This window comes from Sturnira hondurensis, unplaced genomic scaffold (genome assembly GCF_014824575.4).
Source record: "Sturnira hondurensis isolate 20B ecotype Veracruz unplaced genomic scaffold, ASM1482457v3 Scaffold0010448, whole genome shotgun sequence".
NCBI classification, from domain to species: Eukaryota; Metazoa; Chordata; class Mammalia; order Chiroptera; family Phyllostomidae; genus Sturnira; species Sturnira hondurensis.
Window position 1 is genome coordinate 2477145 of NW_028083079.1, and position 12179 is coordinate 2489323.

Genomic DNA, 12179 nt, shown 5'->3' on the forward strand with positions numbered 1-12179 from the left:
GTTGACACAGTGCCTGAAGTCCACAGCACTTTTAAAGGTCCATAAAAATGGCTTGATTTCTTTTAAAATTAGAAGAAGTTAATATAATAATACCATGAATCAAGCTGCCTGATTATATACACCTTTATGGCAATGCAATCATAACATATAATTATATTTTAGGAGGGGAGGAAAAGGTGGCCAGGGCCCAAGATAGTCATGATGTGATCCCAGATAAAAAAGAATTTGCCCAGAATCAATAGTCCATTAGCAATGAGTCAAGGCAGAAGTTCGTAGCTTATCACCCCCAATTTAGAAAGCTTTTCCCTACACTTTCAAAAAGTCTCTAGAAGTTATTTCACTGTAGTCTTTTCCTTTCACAGGTGAGAAAGGGGGCCAGAGAGAGGGTGCAACTTGCCTCAGGTCACACAGCCTAGTCCTGCTAGCACCCTGCTAACTTGTGCTTTCCCGACTCCTTGTCACCTAGTACTTTGTACAACCATACTAGTGACAACGGGTGCTAACCTCCCACCATACAGACGGAGAAATCGAGGCCCCAGATCTATAAGGGGCTTATCCAGTGTCACAAAGATGCGCACTCCTGCCTCCAAGTTGAGGCTTTTGTTACAGTTTTGTAAAGATGGCTTAGAAATTCAAAATCTACTCACATCAAGTTTCCTCACAAGCCTTGGGCTTGCTTTCTTTCCTCCCTCCCTTCCTTCCTTCTTTCCTTCCTTCCTTCCTTCCTTCCTCTTCCATCTGTTCATCCATCCATCCATCCATCCATCCTTCCATCCCTCCCTCCCTCCCAGCTCCACCTAGCAGTAGTTGATAGAGCATTTATGTTCTAAGCACCTGTGGAAGAGTCTCTACATGCCAGATGGTGAACAGACCGTCTCTTTCCCTTCTTGGGGATTCACTCTCCCCATATGTGTGAACAGAATCATACTTTCTATTTTGCCTCCTTTAGAGAGTTCTGGGAAAAGCAAATGAAGTAATTAAGATACTTTGTATGCTGTCAGACCCCAAGGAAACTTAAGAATGCTTCCTATATTGTTATAACCAACACAGTGTATAATCAATTTGGGGAAGATTTAAATATTGGCTATATGAGTAAGTAGATATTTAACTAATGAAACATTTTTTACTTCTGTTTATCCATAGGAAACGTAAGGCATTGGTAGAGCACTTGACTTTAGAGTCAGAGAGTTGGGTTCTAACCCTGTTTACATTATTACAAATCATAGGGCCTTTGCCAAGTCAATGCAACATTCTGAGTCTCAGTTTCCTCATCTGTAAAATGGGACTGAAAGAACTTATTTCAGGGTAGTTTTAGTAATTCAAAGAGATGGTGCACACAAAGTTCTTTGGCCTTGAACATGGCATGCCGTAATTGGTGGCTCTGTTTCTTTCTCAGTAGGCTCACCTGGCTCTGAATGGCAGTAGAACAAACAGAGTAGGAATCCTACGAATACTGTAAGGAGACAGGTATGGTAGGAATAGGTCTTCCCAATTGCATAATATCAACTCAAATAATATGTGCATTGCATCAACAGAAGGATGGGCACTAGAATTAGGAAATAGAAAGTCTCCCACCAGAGGATGTAGCCTGTGTCTGGCCCATTTCCTGGATATCCAACTAGGACCTGATCCATAAATGTCCCATGAACAAGTGTTGAATAAATCAGTGAATGGATAAATGGATACATCAGGCAGGCCTTGGAGTTTTTAATTTGGGGAATAAGAGGCAAGAATGACTCTGTCAACAGCCTTAGACATTTCCAGGGCTGTCCTGGGGTAAAGGACACAGAATTAACTCCATGTGTCCCTGAGATCAGCTCCCGGACCACTGGGTGGAAAGGAGAGAGAGGCAATTTGGGTTCGCTCTAGGAGAGCAGTGAGAAATGCCCACCAGTGCGAAGGCCTTCTTCACACTGCAAGCTCTTCTCCGCTTCTGGAAATACGAACAGTCACTGGTTGAGGTGTGGTGCTGGTGATTCCAGCAGGAGGCTGGGGGTTGAAGGAGATGATTTGAGGACCTTTAAGGGAACCCCTGGCCCTGACAATGCCTGATTCCATGAATGATGAAGGGTACGGGCTCAAGTCTACTGGGAAGAATGTGGAGAGCAGATGTCCGCAAAAATGCCTGGGGAGTGGCATCCTTGTCTCAGAGGCCTGATGAGTGAGAGGAGAGAGCTTGTAGGCGCTGCAATCGTCAAATGACCAAAGGTAGGCTGTCTTCTCCAGAGCAACTCCAGCACCCGCCACACGGTCCGCAGGGCTCAGCTTTGTGCTATAGCAGCCCCGAAGAGCAAACAACAACGAGGAGCGTGCGTCCCGCCCCCCCCTTCCTCCTACCCTGACTCCTCTTTCATGTTTGGCTTTTTCTTCCTCTCCTCCCCTCCCACTTTTCTTTTTTTTAAGTTTATAGGCACCAATTTCACTGGCAATGTGAAAAGGAGAGGAGGGGACATGCCTGTGTTTCAGAGGAGGCCAGAAAGGGTGAAGTTTAACAGCACAAAAGAAGCTAAACCCAATGAGTTCTAATTCTGAGAAAAAGCAACAGACATTTACAATTAATACTGTGTAGCCAACATTTATCAATTCACAGGCGAGGAAATTATCAGGGAGGTGGAGGGATTTTGCCCAAAGCTACATTGCTAACAAGTGGCAGAGCGGGGCTTCCAGCAGATCCGACTCCACCGTGCATGTGCTTAATGAACACTTATTACCTCGCCAGTGACCATGTGCCGAGTCCCGGTATGTCCATTGTCTCATTAGTCCTCCCTACAGCCATCCGAAGTAGGTAGTACCATCTCCATGTTAGAGGTGTGAAGACTGGTACTAGGAAAGGTGCCTCGACTTTCCAAGCCACACAGCTAGTGAATGGTGGGGCCAGCATCTGAAGGCACATCTGTTGGTCCATAAGACCCTGCACTTTCTCTGTCCACACAGCCTGCTTACGTAGAGGCAAAGAAAGCAGGCTGGATACTCAAGAGCCAGAAGGAAGCAGGTGACCCTTGAGCCCTCAAGACCACTTTGCCCTCCCAAACGCACCACGTAAGTCCGTATATTAATAAAGCCTGTGGGTTTTAGGAACCCTTGGGCATACTCTTGTTGATCTTGCCTTACATCTGGTAGCCTAAAATAGTTTACAAGGAAATATGTATGCCTGTATCTCTGTTCTCTGTGGAAAACAATCAGTGAAGCTTACAGAGCAAGACTGTGTAATCCCTGCTGTACAAGTGGGAGAACTGAATCTCAGAGAGTTGAATGAATGCAGCTAAGGTCACACAGCTAGTCAAAAAGCTAAGCAGACTCATGTAGTCAGGGGAGTTTCAGATAGTGGCTCCCAATAGGGAAAGAGAATACAGACAGGGAACAGACATACCTGCCACTGTTGACACTTTCTCCTGCTCCACATAGCCCTGCACTGGGAAACCCAGCCCCACGCATTGACTTGCATGGCCAACACATGGAAGACAGCTGAGCTCTCTTGACCACGTGGATTGCTCTGAAGGGTCACTTTTGGGGTTCCTACCTTTCTTACACCAGGAGACAGGGTGTCCAAAACTCACTCTAGTTTGGGGTAAGCCTCCAGCCAGGTATGACTTCAAGCCTCCTCCTTCCACTGAACCTAAGATCAATCCTCTGAGTCAAGGTGGGCCTGGAGGGATGGGGTGCAGAGGACCGGTCCCTCAGGTACTGAAGTACCTGTCTCAGTGCCATCCCTGCCCCTCTCTGAGTGCCTGGGGCTGCCGAGTCCTCCAGGGTCATTTTGGTGGTCCACCCCCAACTGAAGCAAAGGCAGGGACATGGTTACACTTAACCCGAATCTGTCTGTTTTAATCACTATCCTCTGGACAGATAAAAGCTTTCCATAGGATTGCTCTCTCAAGCATTCCTCTGTAGCTTTGATATCAGCCATTAAATCACGGAAGGGAAAACAAAACAAAACCAAACCAAAATGGGACCAGCTCCAACCTTTAGCTTTTATATTTTTTAGTCTCCTGAAAGAAACCGTATTGTTGACCTAAATTCCCCCCTTTCATCCCCACATCCTCTCACCTCTGCTTTTATTTTCCTGGCAGATGTCCCACAGCTAGTGGACACCCTCAAACTGGAGGCCCCAAAACCACCTTCCTTTCCCTCCTCCTCTTTTCCATGACCTTACATCTCCCACAGTGGGAACCAAGGCTGGGCTGGCTGAAGGACCTGGGGTCTCAGAGCCACAGGGAGTCTGAGACGAACGGGACATCTGCTGCCGTCGATGTAACCCTCCCAACTCATTGGCGGGGAAATGAGGGAGCCCAGAGAGGGGGACTGATTTCCTAGTGACACACAGCACAGTAGTGTTAGAGCTGGGGCAAAGAACTTTGACCTTGGGCTGAGAGTTATTCCCATTGAAGAAAAGCATCTGGAGAAGAACTCTGGCTCAGAGTCAGTCTGGCTGTGATTGTACTGCTCTCTGGCTGGGGTCCTTGGGCAGCGTGGGTGGAGGGTATTCACTTAATTTCTCCACGTCTCAGTTTCCTTCTCTGTCAGGAAGGCCCATTTCACTGGGTCATTATGAGCACTAACGATGATGTCTGTGCTTACTTAGTAGAGAGACTGCTACACAGAGGATCTCAGCAAATGTTCATTATTATTATCATTATGTGAAAATGCTACTTTGTCATGGGCAGAAATGACGCAGATGGAGTTTTCACTCCTCCCACCTCCACTTTCCCAACAAGAGAAAACAAATAATAATATGAAATTGATATAAATTGTCATTTTTTGCTAGTTGTCCTCCCTAGACAGTGGTGGAAGAAAGTCAAATGTTATCAGAGCTAATTCTGTGTGGTGTTAACCCATGCATCCTGGAAAAACATTCTAGGGAGAAAAACACGGGATGGAGGCATTGCTGAGGGCCCTCTTGTCTGTAGCGGAACTGAACTTGAAATCAGGAGTCTTGAATTCCAGTCTTTCCTACTGTGTAGTGCTGTGTGACCTTGGGCAGGTGACCTCCCCTGTCTGACTGTCTGTTTTCTCCTTTGTAAATGGCACCTATTATACAAGGTTGCTCTTAGGGTGATAGGAGACACCTTGGCATGGAAACAGCTATCTTCCTGCTCAACAAACAGCAGAGGCTTCGGAAATGTACATTGGAGCTGAAACACAGTAGGACCACTGCCTTGTGAGGACTGTTTCCGATGCATGGTGACTGCACACAGTACTTTTTGCATCTTCCTGATACACCTGGCTCTGCTCACTATAGGAGCTGAGTGAGCTGAAGCAGCGCATCGTAACCAGACGAAGACTCTGATCTGGGCACAAAGCACTGCAGGATGGGATAGGTCTTCTAGAAGTTTCTGTGGGGAAACGGAGAAAACTTGTTGAGTGATGATGTTGCAGTTTCCTAGGATGACCATAACAAAGTACTACAGATCAGGTGCATTAAACAACAGAAATCGTTTTCTCACAATTCTACAAACTAGGCATCTGAGATCAGGTGTCCAGGGTCGGTTTCTTCTGAGGCCTCTCTCCTTGGCTTGTAGATAGCCATCTTTTCCCTGTGTCTTCACGTGGTCTTTCTTCTGTGTGTGCTGGTGTCCTAATGTCCTCTTCTAAGGACACCAGTCATAATGGATTAGGACGCAGCCCACCCCAGGGACCCATTTTAGCTCGATGACCTCTGTAAAGACCCTGTCTCCAAATAAGGTCACAATCTGAGGTACAAGGTATTAGGACTTCAATGTAGGAATTTGGGGAAGACAAAACTGAGCCCATACCACGTGGGCAGGAAGATGGGGGGCGGCCAAGAGGGTGACAGCAGCCACAGCAGCCACAGCAGCCACAGCAGCTACTCAGAAAAACGAACAGTTCAGTACAGACCTGTGAGGTGGGGCAGACCTGGCTCAGATGCCGGCAGGCAAAAGGGGCTAGTGGTGAGAATCCAGATTGCAGGACAAGGCCCAGGAGGCCTTCCTAGCTCCAGATAGACAACAGGTCCAGCACAGTCTTGGGTCCCTGTGAAGTGGGGTGAGCCAAGTAGAACAGATCAAACACTAGTCCTAAGGAACCACTGATTCTTCGTGTTTTAGGCCAAGCAGAATGACATGGACGGCCGCCTCCTGGCTTGCAGTTCAATTCAGCTTGCTTGTGTTGGCGCTGTGGGACTTAACAGAAATATTTTTGGAGGGGGCCATGCCTTCCAACAGCCCACACTTGGCACTTAGTGCGATGACGTGATTAAGAACCTGAGCCTAGGAATCCTGTGGGCCTGTATTCCAAGTTGTGTTGTCTTGGATAAGCCTCTTCGCCTCCCTGAGCCTTAGTTTTCTCTGAAAAGGGGGCAGTGCTGATAGCTTTGTTGTTACGATGAAGTGAGAGAGTTGGTGTAGGGTACACGGTGCTTAGGGAGTTTTGACTAAAGGGGACTAATGCTCTTCAAGGAAGCCAGCAATAGAGAGGCATCTCTCCTTCCCACCCTTCCCTTCCTTTATTTTTTACTTTTAACAACAAACTCTAGGTACCAGGCGCTGTGCTAGATGCTGGGCATTTCAAAATGAATCAAGTAGACACATAAGACATTGGATGAGTAATTACAGAAGTGGTGAGTTCTCAGACAGGGAGGAGTGTCATGTATGTACGGGAGGAAGATTTGTCTGTGCCTGGGGAGGAATGCAGTGGTCAGACAACGCTGCCCCAGGGTAGTAGCTTTAAAGTGATCCTTAGAGGGTGACCCCAAACCCCAGAGAGTTCTCCCAGTCCAGCCTTGGCCGAGGTGTGGGGACATGCCCCCAAGCTTTCTGCCATTGGGCTTAACCTTCTTCATATGTGCTCTTCACCTCCGGGTGAGGTTTCCGGGATTGATGAAAAGAAAAGGGGGAAATGACAGAAACATCAAGCTTCTTGGTGGGGTTACATAGCCCTTTTCACAGCAAGCCTACCCAGGCCAGCTGACCAGGGTTCGAGTGCCCAGGGATTGCCATGAGCCCCAGGGCAGGCCCCCTACCTGGTCGGGGCCTCCACCTCTCCGTCTGTGCAGTGGGCCTGGAAGAACAGGCTGTCTCCCACGCTCACTGTGTGCTTGCACGTGATGACAGCCTTGAGGCAGGCTGGCCCTGATTAGATGTGGGTGTGTGCGGGATTGCCTGAGGCTTCCGTCTTGCCAGGTGGGCACATGTCCCCTGGGATCAACCTGCGATACCACACAGATGGTGCCGGCTTCAGACTGGTTCTCACTATTTCTTTCCCTACATCTCTATCTTCCTGGAGGGCCATGGGGACAGACGACGTGGTGGAGGTGTTGGGAGTACACCCATGTCCTCCAGAGAACACTGTTCCATGTTGGCAGGAGAGGGGACCAAAGCACGCAGGAATGGGGCATGATGCGAGGCATTCGATCCCAATCAACACATAGTTTTGACTACCTCTATGTATCAGGAACCATTTTAGCAGTGACCAAGAAGCCCAGAAACTGCCGTGGGGGATCTTTTTTCAGAGAAAGGAAACAAGGCTCTGCAGAGTGTCCCAGCAAGTTCTTCTAGTCAGCTGAGACCAGATCTCTAGGTCCAGGTCCCTGGCTGCAAGCTAGGGATGCACAGTGTCCCCTTTCCCGCTCCTGCAATGCCACTACTGTTGATGAGGTTATTTTCATACAGAAATAAGTTCCCATTACTCTTATATCCCCCACCCCATCCCTATTGAAGTCAGCGATTTCCCTTCGCCACTTACACTCCAGGTAAATATTTCCCTCTGAACTTCTGGAGCCCCTGCTTCAAGGTTCTCATTTCCCTTAATGTGTTTCCTCTTGGTTCCACTGCAAACCTTCTCTTTGCCCTCCCCCCTGCCTCCTGGGGCTCAGCCATCTTGAAGTCTTCCACTCGGTGTGCTCAGTGTCGCGGGGTCTGGCCTCTTCTCGCTCTTTCCTTCGTCTCTCAACTGCAGACAGAGGTGCCCTGAGCCAGGGTCCCAAACCCCAGGAAGGTTCTGAACTGAGGGCACCCTACAGATGTGTCAACATTTTACCTTGCTAACCCTGCTAGCCGCCTTCCAAAGGCAACAGGAAAACCAGGGACCGAGAGCCCCTGGCAAAATAAAAACCTGCAGAGAGAGAAAAAGAGGGAGACAGGATCTGGTTTCAGATGTTAATTTCCTCATTAGAAGAACTTTCTGTTTAAGTGTAGGGGGTGGGGGTTAGCCAGGGGGAGAGGAGAAGGGGAATTTGGAGGTGAGTGGGGGACACAAAAGTGGGGCTCCGGGAGCCATTGCTCTCCTTGTTTCCCAGAGTGGGGTAACTTATCCCAAACTGGAGTCAGAACCTTGGCTGTGGAGGGATCCCTGGGAAGGTGCAAGTCTCTTACTAGCGGCTAAGCCCACGGGGATTTATGATTTCTAAGTAGGTTTTGCCAGTGGATTGGAGGAGGACTGGAGCTTTTTTGAGCCTTTGTCCTACCTGCTCTCGGTGCATCGGTCAAGATGGTCTTTGCTCTCTGGCCTTTCTGTGTTTTGCCTCATCATTTTCTACTTTTCACCTTTGACATCACTCCCAGACCTTTCAGCATCTTAACAATGAGCTTCCATTTGGAGAGCCACTGTATGCCGAGGGTGGTTCACCTTCTGTGATTTTAAAGTATGACAGCATATTACGGAGAGGTACAAACGAGGGAATTAAGGTCCACAGAGCTGAAGTGATTTGCCCCAGGTATACAGCTAGGGATCACGGTCGTCAGAAATACCCCAAGTCCAAAGACCCTGCTCTTTCTACCCTACCAAGAACACACTCTGTCTTCTGATTTTTTCTGTCCTGGACCCACAGACATAAATTACTGCTTTTGATTCTGTTTGTCCTTTTCTCTTCTCCCAGTAATCATTCATGTGCTCATTCATGAGACACTGCAGTGGCTGCTGTAGGCAAGGCATGGAGCAAGCTGCTGACAGGGTACAGATGGCCCAGACAGAGTCATCAGTCTCAAAAAGCATCCAGTCTGGGGTGGCAGAGGGTGTGGGAAGAGGATTCTAGAACCAGTGAGCAAGTGTCCAGCTCCTTAAAAGTAAACTTGAGTTCAGAGAAAAGAATGATCGTTCCTTATAGGGTTATCAGGGAGAGCTTCTTAGAAGCTGTGACTTCAGTTTGGAGCCATTGAGAAATTTAGGGTCACAGGAAAGCAGACTTGGACCACGCATGCGAGGGGATCTGTCTCTAGTCTCCTTCTTGACCAGGTGGAGAACCAAGACACAGAAGAGATACTTGGTTCCTCACCAAAGTTGCTCAGCCTATGGGAATTGAGGACGCTCTGATGATTTCCTCCAGGACAATTGGGTGGGGAGTGGGAGGAGAGGGGGACTTAGATGCCTGATGCCCAAACTGACATCCATGTCAGCGGCTAACAGAGAGATTTACACAAATTCGGAGGCCCCGGTGCCCACAGGCGAGTTAAGACTGTATGGGCCTCCACTATGGGTTTTTCTCGAAGCTCTCCACGATAATCTCCATTGGATGAGCGCTAATGGCAGAGGCATGCTTACAGTTATGGTGACCACAGCAATTCTCTAGCTAAAAGTAGGAACCGTCCTTCTAAATCTAAATGATCCTCTTTTATTCGTTCTCGTGTCCCTGTCTTTCTCCTCCCACCTGGCCTCATGCATCATCTGACACTTAAAATACACTCTTAATGCGAAGGACCTCTTCCCCCCCAAAAAACCTGTCTGTGCCAAGGGCACTGGGTATATCCCAGAAAGGCTGGGGAATAGGGGTTAGTGAGTGCAAAGATAATTAGGTCCAGAGAGAATCTGGTAAGTGAATTACTGGGGTTCAGAGAATAAGTCTAGAGATGGCTGGCTTGAAACATTCCCAAACACCCAAATTAAAGCTTGTGATGACATCCTCAGATGGGCGGTGTGGTCCAGACACCTGGTGGCGTTGGTGAGAGAGACAGAGATGCTGTGGAGTTAGTGAAAATGACAGTGAATTCCAAGGTCTGATGGATCCAGGATCCATTTACCAAAGTTGACCTTAAACTTATCTCTTTACCTTCTTTAATTTCCATTTCCTCTTCTGTTACCTTAATATCACCACCTTGGGAGTATTATATAGATTAAGTGAATTAATGCACACATAGGCCTTAGGACAGTGCTTGACCTGCCCTAAAGGCTTGGTAGATTTTACTTATTATTATTAACTATTATGTAGGAGTCTCCAACATCTGCTTGTGTTAAGAGGCTGCTTTTCAAAAAAAAAATGTATTAGCTTTAGTTTAGAGAAAAACAAGCTAAATTGGATTTCAGGAATTTGTCACTGAAATTTCAGGAATTTGTGTAACCTGACAAATGCTTTCCATTCTCTGGGTCTTGACACTCTGACCTGTCCAGTGAAGGAGTTGGAAGTGGTGATCTCTAAAAACCTTTCAAGTTCAGGTACTAAGCATTCTTCCCTTTCTTGGGGAATAAATTTCAGGGCTAGCCAGAACGCCTATTGGAGATAGAAGCAATAGGTTTCCTTGTCCCTACTTCTTCAGGCCAACTTTCCCGACAGTTTACCACCACTGAGCTTTTGATGACCACTGATGTCTGATGCACACTCCAGGTGACGGTGACCACAGTAGGAGCTGTCCTACTCAGTGAACGGCCTCTATTATTACCATCACCCTCTATTTCTCTTCTTGCTTCCTATGTCATTTCGCACTTAAAATAGCCTCTTAATTAGAAAGTCTTCTCCCCCATCTAACAGCTTTGCAAAATCAAGGGTTTTCAGGTTTGAATGATCATTATTGGTGGTGTTATTTTCTTTAGCTCAAGTACCCATTCTTCAAACAAAATGATCTCTTTTATATGCTCCATTTGCAAAACCAGTAGACGTGAAACTGGGTTCCAGTTGCGGTGAGAACCCCTTCAGCCCAACTTGTTTGTCCTCTCAGTTTCTCTCACCCTAGCCTCGTCCTAGGGGTCGTCCTAGAGGCTCCTGTGGTAACTGCCTGGATCCAGCAGAGTGCAGTTTGAAGGCCATTGGTCTAGGGCATCCTGGTATAAATGTTATCAGAAAGAAATAACTTATTCTCCTTTATTTATTCATCTTTCTTTTTTTGGGCCACATAGGGCTGTATGACAAGTGTTCTTATACCTCACGTGACCGAGGATGGGTCGTGGGCATTCACACCGTCAGTGACCAAGGCAACAGAGACCCGCGCTACTTTTTCTCCTTGAAGACAGACCGGGCCCGGCAAGTGACCACCATCCATGCCCACCAAAGCTACCTCCCAGGCCAGTGGGTATTCCTAGCTGCCACCTACGATGGGCGGCTGATGAAGCTCTATGTGAACGGGGCCCAGGTGGCAAACTCTGGGGAGCAGGTGGGTGGCATATTCAGCCCAATGACCCAGAGGTGTAAAGTGCTCATGTTGGGGGGCAGCACCCTGAATCACAACTACCGGGGCTACATCGAACGCTTCAGTCTGTGGAAGGTGGCCAGGACTCAGCGGGAGGTGCTGCTGGACATGGAAACCCATGGCCTCCACACTCCTCTACCTCAGCTCCTTCTCCAGGAGAACTGGGAGAATGTGAAGCGTGTCTGGTCCCCCACGAAGGATGGCAACATCCCCCGAGTGGAGTTCAGCAGTGCCCATAGCTTCCTGCTGGACACAAGCTTGGAGCCCCCTCTCTGTGGGCAGACATTGTGTGATAATGCGGAAGTCATCGCCAGCTACAACCAGCTCCCACGGTTCCGCTGGCCCAAGGTGGTGCGCTACCGTGTGGTCAACATCCATGATGACAACCACGAGAACCCCACGGTGAGCCACCAGCAGATCGACCTCCAGCACCAGCAGCTGGCTGAGGCCTTCCAGCACTACAACATCTCCTGGGATCTGGAGGTCCTGGAGGTGAGCAACTCCTCCCTGCGTCAGCGCCTCATCCTGGCCAACTGCGACATCAGCAAGATCGGGGATGAGAGCTGCGACCCAGAGTGCAACCACACGCTGACTGGTTACGATGGCGGGGACTGCCGCCACCCACGCCCCCCTGCCTCCACAAGGAAGCAGCAGAACGGAGTGTGTGACCTGGACTGTAACTACGAACGGTTCAACTTTGATGGTGGGGAGTGCTGCGACCCTGAGCTCACCGACGTCACCAAGACCTGCTTTGATCCAGACTCTCCACACAGGTAAGACCTGCGGGGCAGATGCTGCCCAGTTCAGGGCTCAGCTTTTTCCACATTT

The 12179-nt window shown here is 48.5% G+C and overlaps 1 protein-coding gene across 1 annotated transcript in view; it reads left to right on the forward strand.

Moving 5' to 3' along the window:
* Nucleotides 1-12179, forward strand: part of PAPPA (pappalysin 1) — a 224054-nt gene that overhangs the window by 21235 nt on the left and 190640 nt on the right. The window contains 1 exon segment of the mRNA XM_037059146.1: nt 11062-12124. Coding sequence (XP_036915041.1) covers nt 11062-12124 — 1063 coding nt within the window.